General features: G+C 30.0%; 2 protein-coding genes across 4 annotated transcripts; both read left to right on the forward strand.

The window, feature by feature from the left end:
- Positions 1–267: 267 nt before the first annotated feature.
- On the forward strand, positions 268–1643 carry LOC139087919 (hydroxysteroid dehydrogenase-like protein 1). The gene is made up of 5 exons (XM_070636889.1): positions 268–466; positions 535–657; positions 727–1083; positions 1139–1341; positions 1397–1643. The coding sequence occupies exons 1-5, from the start codon at positions 268–270 to the stop codon at positions 1508–1510; spliced, it is 996 nt and encodes a 331-aa protein (XP_070492990.1). The 3' UTR covers positions 1511–1643.
- A 334-nt stretch (positions 1644–1977) lies between these two features.
- On the forward strand, positions 1978–4643 carry LOC139087930 (hydroxysteroid dehydrogenase-like protein 1). Of its 3 annotated transcripts, XM_070636903.1 has the most exons (6): positions 1978–2273; positions 3494–3616; positions 3678–4034; positions 4090–4292; positions 4354–4492; positions 4552–4643. In XM_070636903.1, the coding sequence occupies exons 1-5, from the start codon at positions 2096–2098 to the stop codon at positions 4474–4476; spliced, it is 984 nt and encodes a 327-aa protein (XP_070493004.1). In that variant the 5' UTR covers positions 1978–2095; the 3' UTR covers positions 4477–4492; positions 4552–4643. The 3 variants fall into 3 exon arrangements, with proteins under 3 accessions (XP_070493004.1, XP_070493002.1, XP_070493005.1); XM_070636901.1 differs by lacking the exon at positions 4552–4643 and having other exon boundaries at positions 4354–4545; XM_070636904.1 differs by lacking the exons at positions 3678–4034; positions 4090–4292; positions 4354–4492; positions 4552–4643 and adding exons at positions 2439–2561; positions 2616–2966; positions 3031–3233 and having other exon boundaries at positions 3294–3616.
- The last annotated feature ends 21285 nt before the right edge of the window (positions 4644–25928 follow it).

Below are 25928 nucleotides of genomic sequence, written 5' to 3' on the forward strand. Positions count from 1 at the left end.
CATGACGTATGAAGGTCGCGTTCTTCATTTGTTTTCATTTTCTTGTATTTTTATACTAATATTAAGAACATCACCGGAATCACAATTTTTTTTTGTTATTGTGAAATTCTTGAGCGTACTTGAAATTTATTTTTTATTCTTGACCAGTCGTTCTTATTAGTATGATATAAGTCAATCTCGTTAGACATTTGACAACATTGTATTTAGACCACGAATCAAGTTTATTGCCGATATTTAACAGTAAAGTGATATATTCATTTATAAATAATGGAAAGCTTCGCGGAATCTATCCAGAAAATCGTTTCAATTTCTACAATATTTATTGCGGTCTATGCAATTTTTTGGTGGTGCACAGATCACTTGACATCTCTTTGGGATTATGCAGCAAACATTTCTTCGTGTCTTGATAAAATCTTGAATTCCAAAGCTCCGCAATCATTTCAAGAAAAGTATGGACACTGGGCAGGTAAGATGTTACACTAATCTACAAAGATCTGAAATTACAATAAGCTAGTCAAATTCTTATTATTAAAGTGGTTACTGGTGCAACCGATGGAATTGGGAAACAATATGCTATCGAACTAGCAAAGAAAGGAATGAATATTTGTTTGATATCACGATCGGAGACAAAATTAATTGAAGTTGCAAACTATATTGGTATGAAAATGCGACTCGAGATCAAAATGAAAATTCTGAATTAATTATCCAATGACAATTAATTTCCAGAACAAAATCATCAAGTAATCACAAAGTTCATCGTAGCTGATTTTTCCAAAGGGAAAATAATTTACGATAAGATTAAAATGCATCTTGATAAAATCGATGTTGGGATTTTGGTAAATAATGTTGGCGTCATGCACGAATGTCCAGATGAATTCGATGAACTATCAGAAGATTCAATTTGGGAGATGATCAGTATTAACATTGGAGCTGTTACAATGATGACGAAAATAATCATTTCAAAAATGAAACATAAAAATCGTGGATTAATTTTAAATGTGTCTTCAGGAGCACATTGTCAGCCAATGCCATTAGCAGCTGTTTATGGAGCTACAAAAAGTTATACGAAAACTTTTACAATTGGTAAAATTGAATTAAAAATTCTGAAGTCATAAAAATCATTATTATGCTTTTATAGCTCTTAGACGAGAGCTTGTGGAATATAATGTGAAAGCTCACTTATTAATCCCAATGTTTGTAAGGACTAAAATGACCGATTTTGCTACAACACCCAAAAGTGGAAATATTTTCTTTCCTAATGCCGAAAATTACGTAAAAGCTTCAATAAACACATTGGGATATTATTCTCAAACATGTGGATATTGGAACCATAATATTCAGGTATTTATTGAGCAATCATATTCTATCTAAATAATAAAAATTTATGTTTCTCTAGTACATATTACTTAACTTAATTCCGGAATTTGTTCGAGTATTTATCGCGCACAAAGTCAACAAAATATTTAGGCAACAATACTACAATCAACAGAAGGTGAAGCAAATTATTTAATGTGTGAATAAAGATACAAGTCGATTTGTCTTAATTGTAAGCATGAAATTTAATATTTTTTGTGATATGTCATTAGTTTATTATTGTTTGTTATGGGATGTTTAAACAGAAGCTTGTATGTAAAGTTTGAAGATGCAGGTCTTTTCTGAATATAATTTATTACTTATTATTTAGTTTTTAAGTGTTGGTTATGTAACTTGTTGAATAATTATTATGAACTTAGAGCACAAGTCTTGATGACAATGAACCAAGAGCAAGATGACAATGAAGCTGCTCTTGTGGTATCAATAGAAAAAATAAAAAACTAAAATAACCTGATTTACTGGTTTATGCGAAAATGATACAAATCAGTGTTGGAGAAATGTGTGCCTGCTTTGCATTTTATTGGCAAATGAGATGTAATTTATAAAAAATTTCTATACAACACTGGAAATATTCATTTTAGAAATCAGCAGTTTAGTAAAATTTTGGAAACAGTTATCATTTCTTACAGCTGATGAATAGATCTACATTGTTTTAAGAAAAGAAGCATTTATGTGAAGTTATTGAGTAATTTTATTTTGTGTATCAATCCGTAACTTGACAATGGAATTGTTTAGTGAAAATATTAAACTATTCACGTCTATCATTGGAATTTATGCAATAATTTGGTGGAGCATTGAACATTTCACATCATTATTTGAATTTATTATCAATTCAATTAAGCCTTATATAAAATGCCAATGCAAAAGAACATTACAAAGTCAATATGGACAATGGGCAGGTAAATATGATAAAAACTTGTATTTTAAGATCCATAAGACTATGCAGTGTTTCGAAATTTTACCTTGACCTCGATTATTAAAGAGTCATGATGATTAATTTGCAAATTGAATTAACTTAGTAGTATCAAATATACAAAACATGAACCTTGCTTATCTTACAACAGTCGTGACGGGTGCAACTAGTGGAATCGGAAAGTATTACGCAATTGAACTTGCAAAAAAAGGCATGGATGTTTGTTTAATTTCAAGGTCAGAAGATAATCTGATTTCGCTTGCTCATGATTTAGGTAAATCCTGGTTAATTTAATCAAAATAAATACTTAGAATATTCTGTATCTTAGGAAGATTTGGTGTTTCCACAAAAATCATTGTTGCTGACTTTTCTCAAGGCGAATTAATTTATAACAATATCGAATTACAACTCCGTGACCTTGATATTGGAATATTAGTAAATAATGTTGGTACTCATGAAGATCCGGATCAATTCGATAAATTGTCTCATGAATCTTTATGGAGAATGATCAATGTTAATGTTGGGGCTATAACATTCATGTCTAAAATTGTCATACCAAAAATGAAGATCAAAAATAAAGGATTAATTTTAAATGTCTCATCTGGAAGTCAATATCAGCCAACACCTTTATTGGCCCTTTATGGTGCTACAAAAAGTTATACTAGAAACTTGTCTCTTGGTAATTTTATTTTATATTTTGCACTTTTCTATTGGAATGGTTATATTCACTTTATTGTTCACAGCTTTAAACAGAGAACTTGTTAATTTCAATGTAAAAGTTCATTTGATAATCCCATTCTATGTGAAAACTAACATGACACGCTACTTAAATGTGCCAGATAAAGGAAGTCTATTTTCTCCAAATGCAAAAGTTTATATTAAATCCGCAATCAAAACTCTTGGAAATTGTGCACATACAAGTGGATATTGGTGCCACAGTATTCAGGTAATCTATCTTCTGACTAAAAGAGCGTTAAGTTTTTAAAACTTTATATTTTTTTCACAGTTCACACTATTCACTACACTTCCTGAGTTTGTTAGAGTTTTTTTGACGCAAAATTTTCACAGTAAATTAAGGCGACAAAAGCAAAAACTTTTAAAATCTCAAATAAAATCAAGATTATAATATACACTGCATAGTCCTATATATTTAAGTTACTTAACATTTTTGTACTATGATAATTTTTTTCTATCGAACATATTAAGTGGTGACTGGGGCAACAGATGGTATTGGAAAATCTTACGCACTTGAGCTTGCTAAAAGAGGAATGAATATTTGCCTTGTTTCCAGAACTGAATCTAAATTAGTCGCAGTTGCAAATGAAATCGGTAGCTAAAACAAACCAGATAAAACATCACAAGAATCAAAACATTTTATTTTATTATTTAGAAAAAACACACAAGGTTCTTACAAAATATATAATAGCTGATTTTTCCAAAGGAGAATCAATTTATGAGAATATAGATAGACAGTTAAAAGACATCGATATAGGAATTTTAGTAAATAATGTTGGTGTCTCGAATTATATTCCCGAGAGATTTGAGAAAATATCAGATGAATTTCTATGGGAGATGATCAATGTCAATATTGGTGCTGTTACTTTCATGTCACAAATTGTGATACCAAAGATGAAATTGAATAGACGCGGATTGATTCTAAATGTGTCATCAGGAAGTCAATATCAACCTCAACCGTTAATGGCTGTTTATGCTTCAACAAAAAGCTTTGTGAGAAGCTTATCTGTTGGTATGTTACAAGTATTGCCATTATTATTTCCGTTTAAATATTTTTCATTATTTAGCATTAAGTAAGGAGCTTAGGAGATACAATGTAAAAGTTCATCTTATCATTCCATCATTTGTACGAACAAAGGCATTGCAAAATCCCATGATATGTAAATATGGAGGTAATATCTTTCCGGATGCAGAAACTTATGTAAAGGGAGCAATAAAAACTCTTGGTAAATGCTCACATACAAGTGGATATTTATATCACATGATTCAGGTACAATGTTTGCTATTTGTCTATTAAAGCTTAAATAATGACTTTGTCTTGTGTTTTAAAGTTTACACTTAACGATTTGGTTCCCGAATGTATCAGAATTTATATTTCTCATATGGTTTTCCGCAATGCTAGACAGCAATATCTTAACGAGCAAAAAGCTAAGGAATCTAAGAAAGGAGAATAATTTCTTTAATTATGTGGTATTGAAGTTGTTATATATAAAATTAGATGCTTCAAATAAATGATAATTTATTCCTAGCTTAAGGAATCATTAGCAGTAATAATTATGTCTAGACAGTTTAACAGCCAATTAATTGTGTGAATTAATTTTTGTCTAATGCTTTGAGAAAGGTAAGTTATCATGTGTCTACAGATTTTAAGAGTCATTCTATGATCAGCGTTTTCTAGCATATATGTAGCTTCATCATTCTTCTAAAATTACGAAAGCAAATGTGAGACATTATGTCAACTCACTTTACACTCATCTGAAAAAGACAAAAGTGTATGTAAGGAGTCATCATTACACCACAAGGAAGTAGTTATCATGAATATTCCCATAACATTTATAAAACGTGAGAGAAGTATGAAATATTTTACAAAATATGACTGAAATTAGTTCATGGTAAGAGCGATAACTTGCATGTTAAAAGTTTTTCAACAAAGCTACAAGAGCATAAACTCTGCGATGCATAATTGATATTACTTTCTATTAACTTACACTATATGTGTGTGAACGATGGAACCTTATACAAAATAAAGGAAAAACTTTCTTCAACAAAAGGAAAACTTTTTCCTATAAAAATTGAAACAGATACACTGGATGTAGTCTGAATGAAAAATTAATCATGAAACAGTGAAACAATTAAGTTTCATGTTAAAAGTAATTTTTGTGCTTACACAAGTGAACTATTAATAGTTGATACGGGGAAAAAGTTTAAGCGTACCTAAAATTAAGCGAGCATTGATGTGAAGGATTTGTAGCATCTAATTAAAAGCAAACAGAATGATGAAGAAAAAAATTAATTACTTCTTTGTAATAAATTCTATAACAGCAAAAATCTTCTGTTTAACTTAAAAAAATATGCATTAACATTAAGGATTTCATAAGACACGCTAGAAAATTGGTATAAAGTTTCATCAAAAATTAAGGGAAAACTTTTGGTAATGAGCTTTCATAAATTTTCCAACTCACAAATCTCTATTGAGGTAATAATGTGATTTGATGATTGATATCTCGTACTTAATCTTATTAAGTAAAATTTACATGAATTAAGTTTCTGAATCACAAATTTTCAAAAACAAGTCGAATTTCTGAACCCTTCAATACTGATAAATAAGGAGGTTTAACTCAATTATTCTGAAAAAGTGTGAAGTTTCTTGAAGTATTTAAGACCTTTCTTAATTTTTGGATGCATGAATAAAGTCAAAATTGAATTAACATAAACTCGAAAGTTCCTCTTTTCAGTCACCATTTTCATAAAAAATTATTCGTGCGTATCTTTGAGTTGTTCTCTGATCATCTCATTAAGCAATAAATAATTGAATTATCTACCAAGAGAATATTAATACAGGTGCTATAAATGTCATTGAGGTGTTATTGAACCTATCAAAAATATTACATAATTACTCATCATGTTTCAAGGTCAAATATTCTAACCACATGTATGCAAATATCAAAAAAGCTCTTGGGGTTTGAATGATTTAACTTGCAAATTCATTCGAGCGATTTTTATAAATAAAGATTGAAAGTAAAATGATGCGGGTGTGGCCCATAAAATGCCATTTTAATAACAATAATAGCCGTATATAATATAAACGATCAATATATTTCTTTTGAAGGAAAATAAAACTTTGTTCCGATTGCAGGGCTCATATTTTATTTATTTTATTGAATTGATTGACACTTTCACATTATGTCTCTATTCAGTGTTATCTGAGAGATTTATCATTTGATCGTTATGCAACAAATAGAAATGGAAGAAATCTCATCTTATTAGGAACCACAGTCACCGTATTTTAAATGAAATAAAAATTTGTATAAAGCAGAGTTGGCAGGACTTTGGAGTCCGGACTTTAAAAGTCCCAAAAGTCCCAAAAGTCCGGACTTTGAAAGTCCGGACTCCACTAAAGTCCGGACTTTGAAAGTCCGGACTCCACTAAAGTCCGGACTATGAAAGTCCGGACTTTTGGGACTTTGGGACTTTGACTTTGGGACTTTGGGAATTTTTTGACATTTTTTTCGGTTACACTGCGTAACCCGAGCTAAAAAATTGATTTTTTTGACATTTTTTTTCGGTTACACTGGGTAACCCGAGCTAAAAAATTGATTTTTTTGACATTTTTTTCGGTTACACTGCGTAACCCGAGCTAAAAAATTGAATTTTTTGACATTTTTTTCGGTTACACTGCGTAACCCGAGCTAAAAAATTGATTTTTTTGACATTTTTTTCGGTTACACTGGGTAACCCGAGCTAAAAAATTGATTTTTTTGACATTTTTTTCGGTTACACTGCGTAACCCGTCGCAACAAAGTCCAAAGTCCAAAGTCCAAAGTCCAAAGTCCAAAGTCCAAAGTCCAAAGTCCAAAGTCCAAAGTCCAAAGTCCAAAGTCCAAAGTCCAAAGTCCAAAGTCCAAAGTCCAAAGTCCAAAGTCCAAAATCCAAAGTCCAAAGTCCAAAGTCCAAAGTCCAACCCGTCGCGTAACAAAGTCCAAAAAACCACTTTTTCAAGTCATGTTACGCAGTGTGACCGAAAAAAATGTCAAAAAATTCACTTTTTTAGCTCGGGTTACGCAGTGTAACCGAAAAAAATGTCAAAAAATTCACTTTTTTAGCTCGGGTTACGCAGTGTAACCGAAAAAAATGTCAAAAAATTCACTTTTTTAGCTCGGGTTACGCAGTGTAACCGAAAAAAATGTCAAAAAATTCACTTTTTTAGCTCGGGTTACGCAGTGTAACCGAAAAAAATGTCAAAAAATTCACTTTTTCAAGTCATGTTACGGAGTGTAACCGAAAAAAATGTCAAAAAATTCACTTTTTTAGCTCGGGTTACGCAGTGTAATCGAAAAAAAAAATATTAAAATACTTTAAAAAAAAAAAAAATTTGTATGGGACTTTTCGGACTCCCAAAGTCCCAAAGTCCGGACTTTCAAAGTCCGGACTTTTCTAAAGTCCGGACTCCACTAAAGTCCGGACTTTGAAAGTCCGGACTTCACTTTTTTTTTTCAAAGTCCGGACTTTGAAAGTCCGGACTTTCAAAGTCTGGACTCCACTTTAAAGTCCTGCCAACTCTGGTATAAAGTTTCATGGGAATTAACATGGAACTTGTAGGTGTGGGAAATATACCATAAATCGTTATCATTTCAATAATAAAAATAGACCTCAAATTAGATATGTCTTAATGATTTACTCAAATGTCCATGCATGTCAAAAAATGTTTGAAGCTAAAAATAGCTGTAATGTCGTTCATTATAGACGTAACTGTAGTCGAAACTTGTATTCTACTAATGAACTTGTTTGGCAAAATCGTGAGGACAATTATCGCAATTCTGCCTAAAAAATAGTTAAGCTTCAGAATAGAACATCACAAAGAAGCAATTTACGATTTAAATCAACGTCAGGTGGCACACCTATATAGGAAAAAAGGCAGCAAATGCCATCATAATGGCATCAAATATATTTTCATGTTCTTCAATTTAGTTTGACTATTCAGCTTTGCAGTCATCTGTACACAACACGCATATTAAGTTGTTATAGATTAGTTACGTCTCGCGTCCATTTATAGTCATTTGTAAGACTATTTCGCACTGTATGGCACTACTATTCATCACTAATGAATATTTTTGTAGCTATTATGAACACTCGGCACGTTTACTTCCTCGTTTTCCGTGCTTTAGTATATGCTCTTTGTATGCCATTTTCATTTCTCGTCCTGTGCCAAAATATTCAATGTTTTATTGTCGCTCGTTAACGCGAATGTTTCGGAATATTTTGCGACTGCACAAAAAAATTGCCACAGGTTTTAACTACATTCACAATGTGATATTCCTGCACTCTAAAATTTATGCATTGAATATTTTATGCAGCATGAAATAAAAATGTTAAAGGGTTTTCAGAATATGAAATTTGATATCATTTACCATCACTTGCTGATTAATGTTGCCCGCCGAGTAAAAGAAATAAAATTTTTAAAATTTCAAAGACTCTTTCATGTGTGTGCGTGTCATAATAGAGTTATGGAAAGTCCCTAATGCAATATTACCAACTCAACATCAAAAAATATCATCATAATCGTAATCGTTTCTGTTGTTGTCGCATTTATTCAAAAAAACAAATCCAAAAACCATTTGTGATGGAGAGTTGAGAGGAAAGAAGATGAGAAAATAACGAAATTAATTTTAATCTAATATTTCACATATGTCAAGATCATTAAAAAAGATAAAATCAAAAATGTGAAAATTTTCGGAATATTTCTTTTGATGTTGAGTTTTTGTTTGACTGTACATTTAACGAATAAAATATGTATTCATACCCTTAATCTTTATTTCATTCCCTTTGTTATAACATGAGAAGTTAAATTCTTGTTTTGAATTATTTATTTTGGATGATTCTTTGATCAAATTATGATTCTTCATCTCTGTAAATGACAAATTTTATTTCTTCTATCCTCCTTCACTCGTTATATTTATTATTGAGATAATAAGAACCGAAATGATTAGATGACATGATCAAAATCACATTTCATGTTGTTAAGTTAGATGAATAGAATGGAACAAAATGATTTTAACAAATTGTGACACTTCTATAGGGCAATTAATGTATTATTTGTGCGTTCAATCGTGAAAAATATTTCGGTTTTAATTGTTCTTTTTGAAACTTTTTATATAAATCTAGACAGTTTTAGATAAGAGGAATGTACTTATAACATGATATTCTAAAGCTTGAGCACAATTCTGATCGTATCTGAAATTTTGTTCAGTTTTAGTAGTGCCTTTGAAAACAAAAATCAATATTCAGCGCTTACCAATCCCATCAGATTTGAATTTGATAAGATATGAATATTTTGTTCAACAACCTAAAGATATTTGAATTTTTTAAGAACACCTTAAGTCCCGTTCTCTAATATTTCAACATAAGTGGCTTAAAAGAATTTTTATATAGTTTTGATTATGCAGTTGATTTAAAAATTCAAGGTTTTAATTTTTTTAAATTAATTTTTCATGTATTGTTAAACTTTATTGGTCTCATTATGTTACCGTACCCTTTCAAATATTCTCTTTCATCCTCCTCTATAAAGTTCTCATTTACTTAATTAATTTATATGAGGAATTCATTGTTACATCCAAATATGTCTTATTTATTAAACAGAATATTATTTAGTCAATAAATGTAAATAAAGAACCTTAAAATATGTTCCTAAATTACCAAAACTTTTATAATATCTAATCATTTTTCTTTTATCATCCCATGCACCTATTATCTTCCCATTTTCTTATTTATTTTATCCAAACAAATCACATTTTTAACAGATTTTTTTCTTCTTCTTTATCTTCATTCTTTGTCATTTTAAATACATATTATGCACGAGTATTAAAGAAATAAAATTGATAATAAAATTTCAATAAAACATGAAAATTCGATATCAACTTGAGTTGAGGAGAGAGTAAGCAGAATAGATTGAAAACAGCAAAAAAGATGTTATTTTATATTACTTAAAGAGATGAGATTTCATCTTTTGTTTAGATTGTTTGAAGAGATTCATATCAAGAAGAGAAAAGAAATATTGACGATAAAAAATTTCCATCGAAAAGCTATCGAAGAATCATAAAATTATTAAAGAACAACATAAGTGAAAAAGAAGAGTTAAGAAGAAGATGAGACAACATATTCAAGTATCATTTGCATACACACAATGTATGATAGAAAAACATACATAAATAATCCGTCACAACATGTAAAACTGAAGGAACATTAACTTTTTTCTTTAGAAAAGCTATAAAGGCACAAGATTTTTTAAGATTTTCCAAAGAATTTCAATATTAAAACAAAATTAAATAAATAAATTCATAAGTTAAAATCTAAAGTTTAATGTAAATATTCATTTGATTTTGAAGATGTTTGATACTACTGTACTAAAGTAATTGAAGGTTTCTAAGAATCCTAGAATATCTCGATGAGAAAACTTCTGATTTTATATTTATTTGTTGACCAAATAAAAGATTTAATAAGAATTTACTTAGTTTTTAAGATTATCAGATTTAAGAAGTTGCCGTCTTCATATTCAACGGAACTATTCAGAGGATAACTTTTCACAATCAGAATATTTTAGTAATCGAAAAATTAATATCAAATCATTTGGAAATACTTGTAAATTGCTTCCGCCACATATCAATATTATCTTACATGTAACACTTTGGGTATCATTCTATAACTTCCACATCATGATTTCCGTGTTAACTCATTTTATTCGTTATGAAGCAATTTACAATCCATTTAGAACTTTATGAAATTTATGGCTCAAAATAAGATTTCATGAAATCGATACCTTTATAAAAATCAATGTAAGATTTTGTATAAATTGTCGACTTCGTCTTAAAACATGATAAAGGCAGGAACAATATTTTTCTACAAATTCAATAGTCATCAATAAATGCACGATTTTTCAATAAGGTGTGGTTCCATTGTATATTATTTGTCAACCGCTCGATTGTGATTTGATCTTGCTGTGAGAATTTTAATGAATTTTGCAATATTCTAGAATATTTAATGAGTTTTATAGACAGATTTCACAGTATTGATATAAAATTGTCAAAAATACCTACGAGGTTCTTGAACTTTTTGTTGTTATGAAATATTAAGTATGATTTGAAGTTTTACTGGATTTCGATTTTAAGAGATTTTAAATAATTTCTAGCGTATCTCAAAAAATTTCAAAAATTCTTCTTTCGTTTTATTTTTATGAAATTAAACCATCTTTCCTGAATTAACTGACGTATCCAAACTTAATAAGAAAACTATAAATTTTATATATGTCTCAGAAGGAAGAGATCTAAAATTAGTAGCGATCAGGGCACCTTTATAGCTTTATTGACCTTGAAAATCCAACAATAATAAACTATCTTAAAATAAATGGTGATACATTTTTGAATAGAGCAACTGAAGTGTTTTATTAGTTTTAAGGTGGAGAGGCTAATACCTGATTTTCCAGATTAATACCGGATATAATATTTTTGAGCCAATCCTAAAATCGGATAAAAAAAACATAATTGAAAGCATTTTATATATTATGCATGATCGCTTTTATTCAAATTGTTGTTAATGCCCGTAATTAAATGCCTATTAATTCACATTGATTTGATTATTAATCTCTCACGAACTGTTTTCCCGTGTCATTTTTCTGTCATCAATTTTCATCACAATGAAATTATTTCATCATCATTCTCGACATCGACTTATATTCTTAGTTAAGTCTATCCCGCAAGTGTTTACATTAATGACATCGACATTGTCTCTTATTAATATAATTTTTGTATGGAAAGAGTAAAGTGTTATTAGAAGAACATTTTTGATGTTGAGCTTAGATGACACCTATGCCTCCCTCTACAACATGATACAATAAATTCACATCGTGGGTGTTTTTTTTTATATTTTCGCTTAAATCTCTTAAAAATGTTATGCCGTTATTACCGAATGTGAATATAGAGTAACAGAGAAAGAGCTATACGTTAAGTAAATGTGTGTATGTCATTTTAAGACATTTTAGCTTCCTCCTCTAATGCTTTCTTTCTGTCGAGTCATGTTACGAAGAGATTTTCGTGTCGCTCTCAATACTTTTATATTCTTACAAGTCATTTGTCTTCCGCCGTAGATCTCAGATGCTTTTAAGGCACATATACATACATTGTACATTAGATACAATTTTTCCTTCTCTCCAAGTTATTTTTTTCGACTTCTTCTTCTTCATTCAATGAATTTCAAATTAAATGTTTTGAATCTATCATTATTCCATCACCGTATATTTTATTGTGTCACGATCTTTCACTCAACTTCAGGCTCTTGTTATCATGCTGCGTTGCCAGAACATTATACTCGATGCTTCTGCTCATGGTGATGTCTCATCTATACACTAAGTTCTTCAATTCAATCGATTGAGGTTCTTCCAAAATAGAAGAGAGAATCTATCTATTCATATATTTGATGAAATTACACATTCTCTTTTTCTTGATGTGTCATTATTATTAATGTTCATCGGAATTGAAGTGAAATCTATTAACGAGATCTCGCGCATTTGATGCGGAAAAAGATTGTGTCTGTCTATTTTTATTGTATATTCTTTAATTTTGAGATTCGTTTTTAAAGGTTTGGCTTATGCCAATGGTTGTGTTTATAGAGCATTTTCAATCGATTTTTTTTTATTTCTCTTTCGTTTCAATCATTTTCATTATATCTTATATGATGATTTCGTGAATCTATCAATGCTAATTTTAATATACTTTTGACAAAGCTTTTTGTAATTTGACGTTCGCTTTGTCCAACAAATTTTTTTGTGAATATTTTAACTTAATAAAGCACGTCAAGTATAAAATGCGCTACAAAACAATATGCTAGAATCGATATATTTTCTATAGCTGTTCAGCGATAGATTTTCTTCTCATGGGCTCGCCAAAAGGTAATCAAGATTAGGTTGAAATAGAAGTGTAATCATGAGGTATCAAAAAATGGCATTGAACTGTGAATGCCTTAAATTAGATTGGATTTTGGTGAAGCTTCAAGGAATAATGAAGGAGATTCTTGTGAAATTTCAAGCAACTGAACGATATCAAAGAATAAAAATCATTGAAATGTCACTGAACTCATAAATTACACTTCTAAAAGAATTTTACGTCTCCCCTCCTTCTTGATCTTCGTCGATTACAATGCTTAATTTTATGCATCAAAGTCCCTCATTTTGACAATGATTTCTCCTGCTACCTTCATTATTTATCTCAATATTCTCTCTTTTTGACACTCTTAATCTTCGAGTCAGCCAAAAAAGGTAACTGTCGTAAATTAGTTAATGCATGTGTCTCTGACAGGGCACTGAAAATGTGTCACATAGTGAAATCAATTTGTCAAATAAGTTTATAGCTTAATGACAATGGATATGTCGTGAAGAAATCGTTAGAATATAAACATTCAAAATAAAATAGACGAAAATAATTAGTTTATTGTCTAAATTTTTTACAATCGGATTTAGGCAGAGCTAAAAAGAAATAAGAAATGTAAGTTGTTTAATCCATCGTGGGTTGATGACAACGTTTGTTTGATGCTGAGCAAGAAATTAATTAAAATAATGTTATTTTGGATTATATCCATCTACATTTCGGATGTAGATTGAATTTCACAAAATTAGCTAGTTTGATCATAATTACGAGTATCATAGTCACTCAATTAGAGCGCATTTAAAAAAGAAAAGTTTTGGGCAAGCAAAGCTTAAATTTAAATAAGTTAGATAAAGCCAGCAGCAAAATTGAATGGGAGTCCTGAAAATACTATTTTATGTCAATGCTTAAAAGTAGTTTTTGGCATAATACAATGAACTAGCTATCCCTATTATACAGAACATTGACGCTTATTTTAAACAAAATTTGAAAATAGAAATTTCAACACACAGTGACACCGCAAGCAAGATTGATGTCACATTTGCTCACTCGCGACACAAAAATATAAAATGTGCCAACATAGGAGGAAAAAAGAAAAATATAAAAAAGTGTAAATTAATCTTCGCTACATTAACTTGTTGATTTTGATCGATTTTGTCGCTCTTTCCTCTTATCTTTCATCGTTTCAATGTTCGATACTTACTCAAGGAATATATTAAATGAGAAATGTGTATTATAAAAATATATTTAAGCACATCTTGTATTTATAGTCGATTCGAAAATAATGTTTGAAATCGACAGCTCCGGAAATCTTTCGGCAATCTTTCTTTCTTTTGCATAATTCCAATTTTTGTCCTCGATCGGTTATTTGATATCGAAAATTGGATTTTTTTCTTGCCTTTTTCATATTTTTTTAATAGAACTTGGAAAATTAGATGAAAACGAGCTGAAACAGTCGTAAACAAAAAGGGGTTCTCGATAAGATTCATCTAGCAATTGACAAATACAATTCCGACTCTTAAATTGCTTTGAAGTTTAATTAAACTTTTTCCTTTATCAATTGATTTGTGATGAGAAAAATTGCTTTTGTGATATTAACAATAGATTAAAGAATTGAAACATTGAAGCATTAATAGTCGAATATTATCTATGAAAGAATACTTGTCAGACGTTTAAATGATTTTCGCAAAATTAATTGCTTTTTTTTTGGTAGACACTTTTTTCTAATGAATGAAAATCTGGTCTGTTCAATAAATTTAAGTCACTTAGGAGGAAGGATTCATCTTGTGTCTTTACTTTTTTTTAATGAAAAATAAAATCAACGATATTGGATATCAGAGAAAGTAAACAAGTGAAAATTGATGATTTAAGAGACTTGAGGAGGCAGAATATCCTTAACAAAATGACAAAAATAAAATCCTGTGCCACTTCTTCCACGAATTGTTTGCTAAACTCTCTGATTGATATATTGTGTTGTTAGTTCTCCAAAAATTCATTATAAAGAAGAAAAGACTTGCAAAAAGTATAAAATATGATGAAAATATCACGAGTTATTTACGAGTTTCGTCAAATATATTTATCAAGTTGTGAGAATTTATGATATAGCATTTATTTGCTTGGTATTTTTGTAGTCGTAAATTTGTTCTATTTTTATCGCTTTTGTCAAATTAATCCTTCATAATTTGCATAATAAGTTTCCATTACAAGATTGAAAAAATACCAAAAAGATCTAGCAGCTACTATCCTTGACCTGGGAATTGCAATCTTAAGTAGCATACAATGAAGATAAGATTGTATTTAGTCGTAACTTTCGCAATCGATTTTTTGTTATTTCTCATTTTTTTATGTCTTAAAGGCGTCTCATTGCATGATGGAAAGAACAAGAAGTAATAAAAAAATATCCTCTTACCTTTTTCTATTTTTGTACTTACTCAATGTAAATAAATCTTGTAATTCAATATCCAAAATAGTAACTAGGGCAGTAATATCAAAAGTTGTATATATCTGATTTAATAGTGTCCTTCAATTTTGTTGCCGATTGCCATTTATGCTTTTGATAGCAATTTCACACTACATTAATTCACTTACACGGCAAGTATTTTTTATGATTCTTTCATTTTTTCTGCTTTACAAAAGCGAAGAAAGTTCAGAAAGTAAAATGTGATGGAAAAATAATCGGCTTACTATGTTTTCTTCATAGAAATAAAACTTATTTTGTTGTTAATTTTATTTGGCGGAAGTTGCGAGCGCGTACTCATAAACGATAGAAATAAATTTCTGTATCGCTACAAAAGCATGAAGCAGCTAAAAATGGAAATGAATGAGTGAGGAAAAAGTCGCGTCAATTAAGCTGATTATCAATAATGTTGGACAGAGTTATTATATTGAGATACATATAATAAGCCTTCTATGCTACAAAGCTATAGATGAATTATGTTGCATTTATTACATTAAATATGGAAATAATGTGTGCTTTTTTCAATTCAAGCTTTCCATAATTATATAATTTCTAAATTCAAAAATCACTGACATCAGTAACAATCTCATTTAATTCCATCAATAAATCTTAATATTGACTTACGTAATTATAAGCATCTCCTACCTTTAAATTGACTAAGTTTTTAGACAAATACACAAATAGAATTTCCAAAATTTCTAAGGAGCAATAAGAAAAAATTAATTATAAATGAAGCTTAATTAGTAAGCCTACTATTTATAATTCTACTTGCCTACGTTCAAAAGCTTTTAATTAATTTCTTTTGTTGGTTTTTCAGAATTACAGAATTTTTAGAATTTCAATAGGTGTATTTATAACAATAAATTAATTTTATAGATAAATGAAGCATTAAATGGAAAATGAGAAAAACCAGAAAGCTTTCTAATTATGGAAATTCCATATGAGCAATGCAGTAAAATTACTAAATTTAATTATTTCTGTCCACTTTATGTGCTTTTTTCCTTATTTCGATAATTTTAATTATCTCGGTAAGCTTTTGCTGTATTTTTAGCATTTTTTGGTGAAGCCATTGGATGTTGTGTTTGGTGGTTAGAATGTCCAACGAAATTCAATAAACTGCGCTGTTGATAGTCCTGCTTCAAATCAACTTCAAACTCAGTTATTTGATTATTTTTTAGTAATGGAATTTTACCCGAAAGAAACTAAATTAGGACAGTATTTCATTATTATACAAAAAGGATATGGTAAGTGTCTAAAATACAAAATACAATAGGAATTGGACTGCGAGAAGGCATTTACGAGATGTGAAAATGAGAAGAAATGATAAGGAAAAGCAGTAAACATACGAGAATCGATTTAAAATTCTCTATGAGAGAAGCGAAAAAGGAACAATTGACATTGAATGGGAGGAGAAGGAAGAAGAATTTCCTGCAATTTACACATATTGAGATGGAATGCATAGATAGATAGATAGATGGATAAAGTAGGAGAAATCCAATTTACAATTTTCCTCTTCTTCAGTAAAATGTGAAGCCAGTGTGAAACGTTTTTCGATTAAATCGATTTAATTTCGACATTATTGAGGTAAAAAGAAAGGCAAAAAGTTGTATGCTGTGCTCATTGTGTGGTAACATCACGAAATTCGTATTATCTATTCCTATTGACAATTCAACATACAATTGTCCTGATGACGACGAGGACATTCTCATTATATTTGCGAGATTGCTGTTGATGCTCGTTAGCACTTTTGTTTCTAACCATCTCATGTTCATGCATAGATATATGCATACAGAATATTGTGCAATCGAGTGCATGCAATCTTCGATGGATAACTTTATGATGGTTTATGCATAGATGATCTCGTGTTTTGTTCTATTTACAATCATGATGAAACTTTATTCATCGATATCAATATCCTCAACTAAAGATACTTGTAACACTTGAGATCAATATGAATTGAAGTTTCAATTCCAGAATGAAAATTTCCTTCATTATTATCGCAACTTAGCATTTGAGTACGACAATCATCATATGTAAGACTAACAATTGTTACGAGGTGCATCATCGAAACAATAATGGAAGAAAATGAAAATAATCATTGAGTACAATATGTGGACATTAGTAATGGACGTGATTTTATTACAAATATCGCAAAACAGTAGAACAACAATGAAAATAGATTTGATTTGAACAATATAATTAAAATCCTTTCATTATTTTTACATCGCAATTGAGAGTGCTGCAGGATATTCCTTCTTGCTTTCCAATTATCATCAATCATAGACATCTGCAGCCTGGATAGCTACTGTCTGACTATCCTTTTCCACAAATAATGACAATAGGAAAAATAACTGCTCTCCACTGCACTCGATGTACACATTTTAAACATTTTACAACGACTATGAAAAATTATCGCATTAAATGACATATTGTGACATAGTTTTATACATCCCATACTTAGTCTAGAGGGATTTCTGTGATTTAATCTAGTTTATTAGATTAATTAGAAAGGAAAAACGACAATAAGTCTGACGCTTAGTAGTTTCATAACTCGTGCAATAAGATATGACATGTTTCGATTCACTGTGCTGATTGCGAAGTTGTATAATCATATAAGTTCCGTGATTAAGGAATATGACTTCCATATTTTTATTTAAATTTATCAAATCTAAATCAATTGTTGGTTCATTGATACGAATATCAAGCTCAAAGCTCTGTGAAAGTACTGAATAAATGAATTATTTATGTCCATAAAAAAAGTCACATGAACACATGCAATTGTGTCAACATAAAATCTATGAAATATAAATGTTTGCAATTTAGGAAAGTTCCAGTTGAATAATATTTTCAGAAGTCACCAACCTGTGAAAATTCACATCCCCATCCAGTTTTCCCCTCTAGGCTGTTTCAATATGCATGAGCCCATAAAAATTTCCATTAAATTTTTCTCACATATAAATTGCCTCCAACACTCATCACTGCATGCACAGAGTTGCATGTTGAGGTCATTTTTACTGCCTAACTCATTTGCAAATAAAAATTAAATTTCATAAATCATGTAGTCTTGTTCAAAATTGCCTATTTAGACTAGGCAGTATGCTAGTCAGCATTTACACAGTCATTCATTTTTGCCAACCTCATTCTACTATGATTTTATGCTTCACAACCCCTTCTTTTACCATAGCAATTGGCCATTGTACACTCTATCTCCATCTCTCCTCTTTCTCTATATTCTGTGTGTATCATTTTTCAAAGCCATCGAAATAATCTGCTGCACAAGAAAATTGCCATTTACGATTCCTCATGTTCATGTTTCATATACACATGTGTAAGTGTCTATGAATGTATATGTTTGAATATTTTGGCACATAAAGAGCATGTTATGACAAGCCTTGCTTGTTAAGAGGGACAAAATTGGACATCATCAGGCCATAGTAGGAATGAGGACATATTCACATGTGCACAGAATGTTCATTTTTACATGCTCATACCATTTGACGTATTGTGTACAGAGGTTGGATGAGATGATTTGGTCGTTTGACTGGTTGCTGTGTATGATATCACATTACAATGACAAACAATTTATTGAATTTTGAGAATGTCACATGCTTTGATACTACAAAATGTGTGTGTGTGTGTGTCTGTATAAGTACGGTGGGTTAAGGAAAGGATAATAAAATTTTGAGGAAAATTCTTCAAAATATGTCTAGGAATGGGAGATAATTAATGATGTAATTTCATGATCCTATATATTGCCAACAATTTTTCATTCTATAAATTAATTGAGGAAAATTTTCAAATTCAATTAGAGCATTTTGTGGACATTCTGATAATTTTATCGAGTAAACGTACTCCCTTAAATGCCTATAAAAAGATACATATTCGTGACACACCTATGAACATTGTCTCCAATTTCCACAAAAACCGACAATAAACTCCAATGACAGGTTGGTTAGATTCTTTTTTCTTTTGGTTTACCTTGCTCGTAGCAACCCTCGACCTTTAAACCTTCATATAAAGAAAATTCTTGTAGATTTATATATTTGTGCATGTAATATTACACTAACATAAAGAATGGTCATTTTATAGACCTTATTAGTGATAATCATAGACTTCCGTGTGGGTTCATGCTAAATATTTATAAGAAATAAATAAGACTTTGCCACTTGAATTTTGTTTATTTGAAAGCATAAAATTGCATAGAAGAAGAATCTGAATAATACAAGCACCTACATCATCTCCTAGAAGTTTAGAAAAAGAGTAACAGCAAAAAAATTTATATCTACTATAAAAGCAATATTAAACGATCTTTGTGTGTGCGTTGGCTTACAGTTTTATATACTCAATGTGACCTTTCTGCATAGAATTGCCATATATATTTCCCTATCATTATAACTACTGTGCACAAGCTATTCCATGATAATGAAGTGTGATATTAATGACCAGGATTTGTGATGAAAAGGATAGAAAAAGGAAAAATATAAAAATATACAAAAGGGAGGATTTTTTGCACATTTAAATGGCATCACATTCACTGTCAAACAAATAAATGAAATGATTTTGCTTATTTATTCATAATAATGGTAATAATAGTACAGTAGAGGACCATTGTGACAGTCAATAATTCGCATAACGAATTTGTTTATCATTGCAGTCTTTTAAAGGAGATGAATAGAAATGTGAGAAGGAGAAATACGAATGTTTATGATGCAGATTAATTTAATCCACGTAATTCGCTATGGATCTGTAAATGTTTGTTGATTACTTATTACTGCATGAAATGACAAAATAGACAGTCGTATTAATGACAAATGAAATTTATTTTTTGCATGGATTAATTCGTGCATGTGAAATAGGGTGTGGGAAAAATTGAAATTAGGATAAAATAAAAATTTCATTTGTTGATTTAATTTAATTTATTGGAAGGCAGTCGCATGTGAAAAATAAAAATCACATGCTAAAATTTAAATGTGAAATAAATCTCATTCATCTGCTCTGATTTTCTATGCTCATAAAAATTAACAGTGTCATTAAAATATTCGATTGTTTAAAAAGATTCTTAGCTAATTTCCATACTTTAAGTCGGAAAATTTTCAAATCTAATGAAAATATATTTTATCATCCTAATACAGCGTTCATAATTGAAGTTAATTAGTTTTTCTTTTTCTTCAAAAATATAAACGTGACATATAAATGAAATAGATATAAAGTATTAAAAAGATATTTCAAGGATCCTTATTTCTTATGGTTTAATGCCATAATAATTATAAATAGTCGAAAATATACGCACGTATACAATAGGGGTTGCAACACAAGTAAAATATTCTATATAAATCTGGTAAATTTGTAGGCAATATAATGCAATAATAAATTTTATTTATATAAATATTTCATGATCATCATAAAAGCCATTTTCACAAAGAAGCGACAAGCAAAAAAAAGAAATCAAATGAAATGAAAATTGGGAAAATTTTCTACGCCCATTGAATTTATTTATTTGAAACCACTTCATTGCTAGACAGTAAGCAAACGAGGAGAGGAAGAAAAGGTCACAGCAACGAAAAAAAATTTCCATTTTTTCTCATTTTCACAATACATAATAAATCGTGACTTTGCTTGATGATCTGGAACGAATCAACGACTGCTGCTTTGCTACTATTCTTATTTTTCCCAGTCAAGGCAAATGAACATAATAAGAGAGAAGCATGAAAAGCGTAAAAAATGGAATTTACTGTAAGAATTTTCCCAAATCTCCGTTTTCTCTATTTTACGTATCATTCCTTATTTTTAGCCATAGCAAGCGCATTTTTGGCATTCAAATGAAATGTCTTTATGAATTATTTATACGCATATGCTAGCTAGGATAAGTGAGTTAGTTTATCCAATTCACTAGTGGGTTGAATTGATACCCTGATTTAACTTATGAATGAATTTATGATATAGAATAGACACAATACTTATAATATCTAACAAAATATATCAGTTAGCATTAAAGATTCATAAAATCAAGAAGTCATTAATGCATTTGCTCTGCTGAAGTTATTGGAATCAAAGAAACATATTAAGTCTAGATTTGGACAATTTTTTTTTTTGACTACATTTGAACTATATTTAGAATTTTTGACTATAAGACATTATTCTCGTCATCCTCAAGTGAATTTTGCTACTCATTGTGCATCCTGTTGAATATTTTATACACAAACTAAATTTCATTCTATTAATTTTTCATGCAGTCTCTAATGCACATTCGTCTATATGGAATATTAATTAAAGAGGCTGTAAGACACGAATGAACCAAGTTGAGTCGTCGTTAACTTTATTTATTTCATTATGAAAAAGTAGTAAGTTATGTTTATAATCTAAGAATGTAGTGAGAAGAAGATGAAACCCTTCATCATCCTCGAATGAAGATCCATAAATCTTCTCGCACATCCTTTTTCATGATTTATGCTTTATTCGTAAACCTAATTCTCATGTTCCTCTCACTCACTATGTTCATGTTTTTAGTACAATTTCTCGGAAAATGAGGAATTTATTGGCATTTTGTCTTATGATGATGCTAAATCAAGGACTGAATCATAAAATATAATAATAAGCTATTGACAGTAGTTTAACTTTAAACTATTTACTATGATTCTGGTGTGCAAAGTAAGCATTAATTCAATTATCTGCTTATTTTTGCTTCGTTCGCTTCTTCAATTGTTCATTGCACCTTTCCTACTTAATACTTTTAGCTTCATTCCTTCTTTGTACACAATATTATGGAAATGAAAATGAAATGACTGTTGACGAAGGGATTAACTACAAATTATGCAATGCAGACAACAACAGTGCAAGCATGGAAGGGCAAGAGTGGATACAAATTGAAAATGAGATGAGTTTTAATGAAGCGTCAACGGATGCCGTCAGTGAGGCTCATCGCCACGCATGGATGCATAGAAAATAAACATCACATATGCTTTAGTTGGCTGACTGCTGATGCTACTGCTCTTATGAGGAGGAATATAAAATAATAATAAAATCTTCATCTCATCATTGCACAGCCCTTGAAATAATATTTTTAGTTTAAAAATCCATTTGACCTACTTGAGACATGCTTACTGTGGATGTGTGATTTTAAACCCTCGTAGTTTTTTGAAGAGAAACATGAATAAGAAGAAGAATTAAATCCTTAGAATGTGTGACGGCAAATGATTGAAATGAGAACAAACATCATTGCATTATGTCGTTAAGATAAATTGCCTTCATTCTCCTCGTCTTCATCTCACTGCATTCATGGATTTAATCTAATCATTTGATGCATTTGTTGGTGCATGTTTCAGTTTTATTTTTATTGTTCACATTTTTTAATATTATTTTACTGAGCAGCTGTCACAAGCCATATCCGACAATTCTTCTTCTTTCCTTCTAAACTTTTTCTTTACTACTCAGATGATCATCTCATTTTGTTGGTGTTCAATGTTCATTGAATTTCGTAAAAATGTTACGTAACTCTCTGAAAACTGATAACAAATTTGTCGTCGTTTCCTTTTCTCACTGGAGACGCCACACGTTTCCTATTTCAAATAATGAAAATATTATTTTGACACAAGAAACTGTTGTATTTATGTTTCTTATGGACAAACAAGATGATGATGATGAAAATTTTGTGACAAGTGGTTGATACATAATTTTGTATTTTCTTTATCAGAAATTTGTGGTAAAACGGATGTTGAGGATAATTTTGTTAAAAATTTTATAACTTGATAATGGTTTTTGAAAACCTTTTCGATGACATAAGGAATTCGGATGTTGTTAGTAATTTGTTTTAGACAGTTTTCAATTTGTCGCATTTAAGAGGAAGTTTGAATTGAGTATTTTTAACTCATTGAATTAGAAAATGCTGAGTATACTTGAAATTATGAACAGTAATCCATCATGTTGTCCCTTAATTCTTTTCAAAATTCTTTGCATGTGGTAATTTTCAAGTATGGTAAATAATTGAAGCATTTAAGGATACTCAAAATATTTTAGGATCTAAAGTTCATTTAAATTCATCTTTCTAAATCATCATATCCTGCAATGCAATTATTATTTTCAAGGAATTCCTTTTGAGATACCCACCTATGTCCTTTCCAAATGTTTCCTTCATACATAACAGCATCTCATTAAATGTTTCCCAAAAATTAATATTGTGACACTTCCAAATTGATTTATGCATTAAGGAAGATGCAGCTGCAAATTATTTTGTGTTAAAATCTTCACAAATGTCCTTCCTCTTGATCTAGATGGTTGCTTTTAAAATATGCATTCATGGATGACCTAGTATGAGAGAATTTCTGACCATAGTTCTTCTATATCCAGACTTACATAAGATGAATTTCAGGATTTCTTCTACAGAATTTGTTAAGTTAATTATCATGATGATGATGTTGTAGCACTCAGTGACATTCAATACTCATTTTTAAGGCAAAAATGTGTTAAAAAGTTTATGTATTTCTTCTTCTCAGAATTTTTTTTGTTTCTCTTACTTGTCATTAAGAGGATGGAAAAGAAACATGTTGGAACATAAATTTTTAGCGATGCTTCAATCCTCTAGATAAAAATTTGGTGTAAAATTACACGAAAGAAAGATGAATGCAACATAAATAGAATACAAAATGTAAGTAAAGTAGAAGACGCTAATGGATTTCAATTTTTATACTTTTTTTGATACATGAGGAGCTGAAGTGACACACTCGAAATAGAAGAAAGGCACTTGAAGAAGATTTTTCATTACAATTCAAACCAGCAAAAGAAAGAGAAAAAAAAAGTTTAAACAAGAAAAAAGTGAATTGTTAATGGATTTCATGTCAAAAGATTATCTTGTTACTCACTAATCGTCTTTTTATTGAAAATTTGTGTTTTTTAAGGTTTTCTTCTCTATTTCTCTTTTTTTACTTGAAATTTGAAACCTAAATCACTTTACAGATAAATAAAAGTAATATTGAGAAATGAAAGAAAAAGTTTGTGTTATTTTCTGTGTGTGAAAAAAGTCATCATCATGATTGTTAACCTTTTTCACTCCATACTCAACTCATCTATTTCATTTCCATATCTGTTATACATAATCATATTCATAACACTAAGTGGTAACACTTAAAGGAAAAATATGAACAAATTTATTCACTGACTTTTTAAGTCTTGATCGTTTTTGTCTAATGCTCAATCAATTATGTTCATCCTACATCCAGTTTGACGAGTTAATGTCAATTTGTAAGCAAAAAATCTTGAATTAATTCGAATAATTTCTAAAATGTTATGTAAGCATAAGATCAACGTGAATCCATAGATTATTGAATCCAATCAAGATTTCTTTAATCGGAAATGAGATAAGTCTACGTGTGAGGTATGAACATTACTGTTGGAGATTCTCAAATCGATAACGATACATCTTCGAATGAATTAAAATCATGTAAGAGAGAAAGATGTGTTGATGAGGCAACATATAAATTACATGATCATGCTTCGAAATGCTTTCCAATTAATTACAAAATCAATCTCATTTCCAAATAGTTCGCACAGCAAAAAATCCAAAAATTAAAACTCATTTCCCATGCATTAAAAATCCTAAAATCAAACGTAAGCATAAATGGATTAACATTTGCAATGAACTCACTTGAAAATATGAACAATGCAATGAAGTAAAGGAAGAGAAAAATTTTCATTCGTTAGACTATTTCCGTTTAAAAGTTATGCATGAAGGCAAGTTGGAGGAAAAGAGAAAGAAAAAAAAATTCTCTTTATGAACATCCGATAGCCTTTTGGCAACGGTTCTTAAATTAACAGTTTACCAACTGCAAAAATGTGTTCATAGTTAAAATGTCTTTTGCAAAAGTTTTTTTGTGTTGTAGTTTTTAACATTGAATGAGTGGGAGAGGAAAAATAAATATTTAAATATCCCTACGGGTGTGAATGTAGTTTCTGCTGTGCCATTTGCTTTTTTTTTCTTCCTTCGTTAGACACATATCCTATAGACCGTACAGATTTGATAAGGGAAAATTTAATGGGTGTATAAAAATAAAACAGAAAAGGTATTTAACATATATGGAGAGAAATTCTTTTACTTTTGCTGAAAAAAGCTGAAGCCAAGCCAAGCCAAGCCGCGACAAAGTCATTTTTCATAACCCAAACCCATTTTCTCTATCCCAATAGCTATTTTTGCATTCACTGAACTATTCATCATTAATGAAAATTTTCCCTTTTCTGTAGCTATTATAAACACACGGCACGTCTCTTCCTCTCACTCTTCTTATCGCTATTCCGTTCTACGAATATATGTTTTTTGTTGTGCCATTTTTTACATTTACGTCCTATACCAAACCAGTCAATGTTTTATTGTCGCTCGTTAACGCCAATGTTTCAGAATAATTTTTTTTCGGTGACTACAAAAAAAATTACCACAGGTTTTTGACTATATGCACAATGTGTTGTCCCTGCTCATTTGAAAAATGTGCACTTATGCAGCATAAAAAATATTGAAAGGGCTTTGGCATATGAAATTTGATATCATTTTATATCA

This window comes from Chironomus tepperi, unplaced genomic scaffold (assembly GCF_022539635.2).
Source record: "Chironomus tepperi strain 1889 unplaced genomic scaffold, CSIRO-AGI_Ctep_v1 contig_137, whole genome shotgun sequence".
Taxonomy (NCBI): domain Eukaryota; kingdom Metazoa; phylum Arthropoda; class Insecta; order Diptera; family Chironomidae; genus Chironomus; species Chironomus tepperi.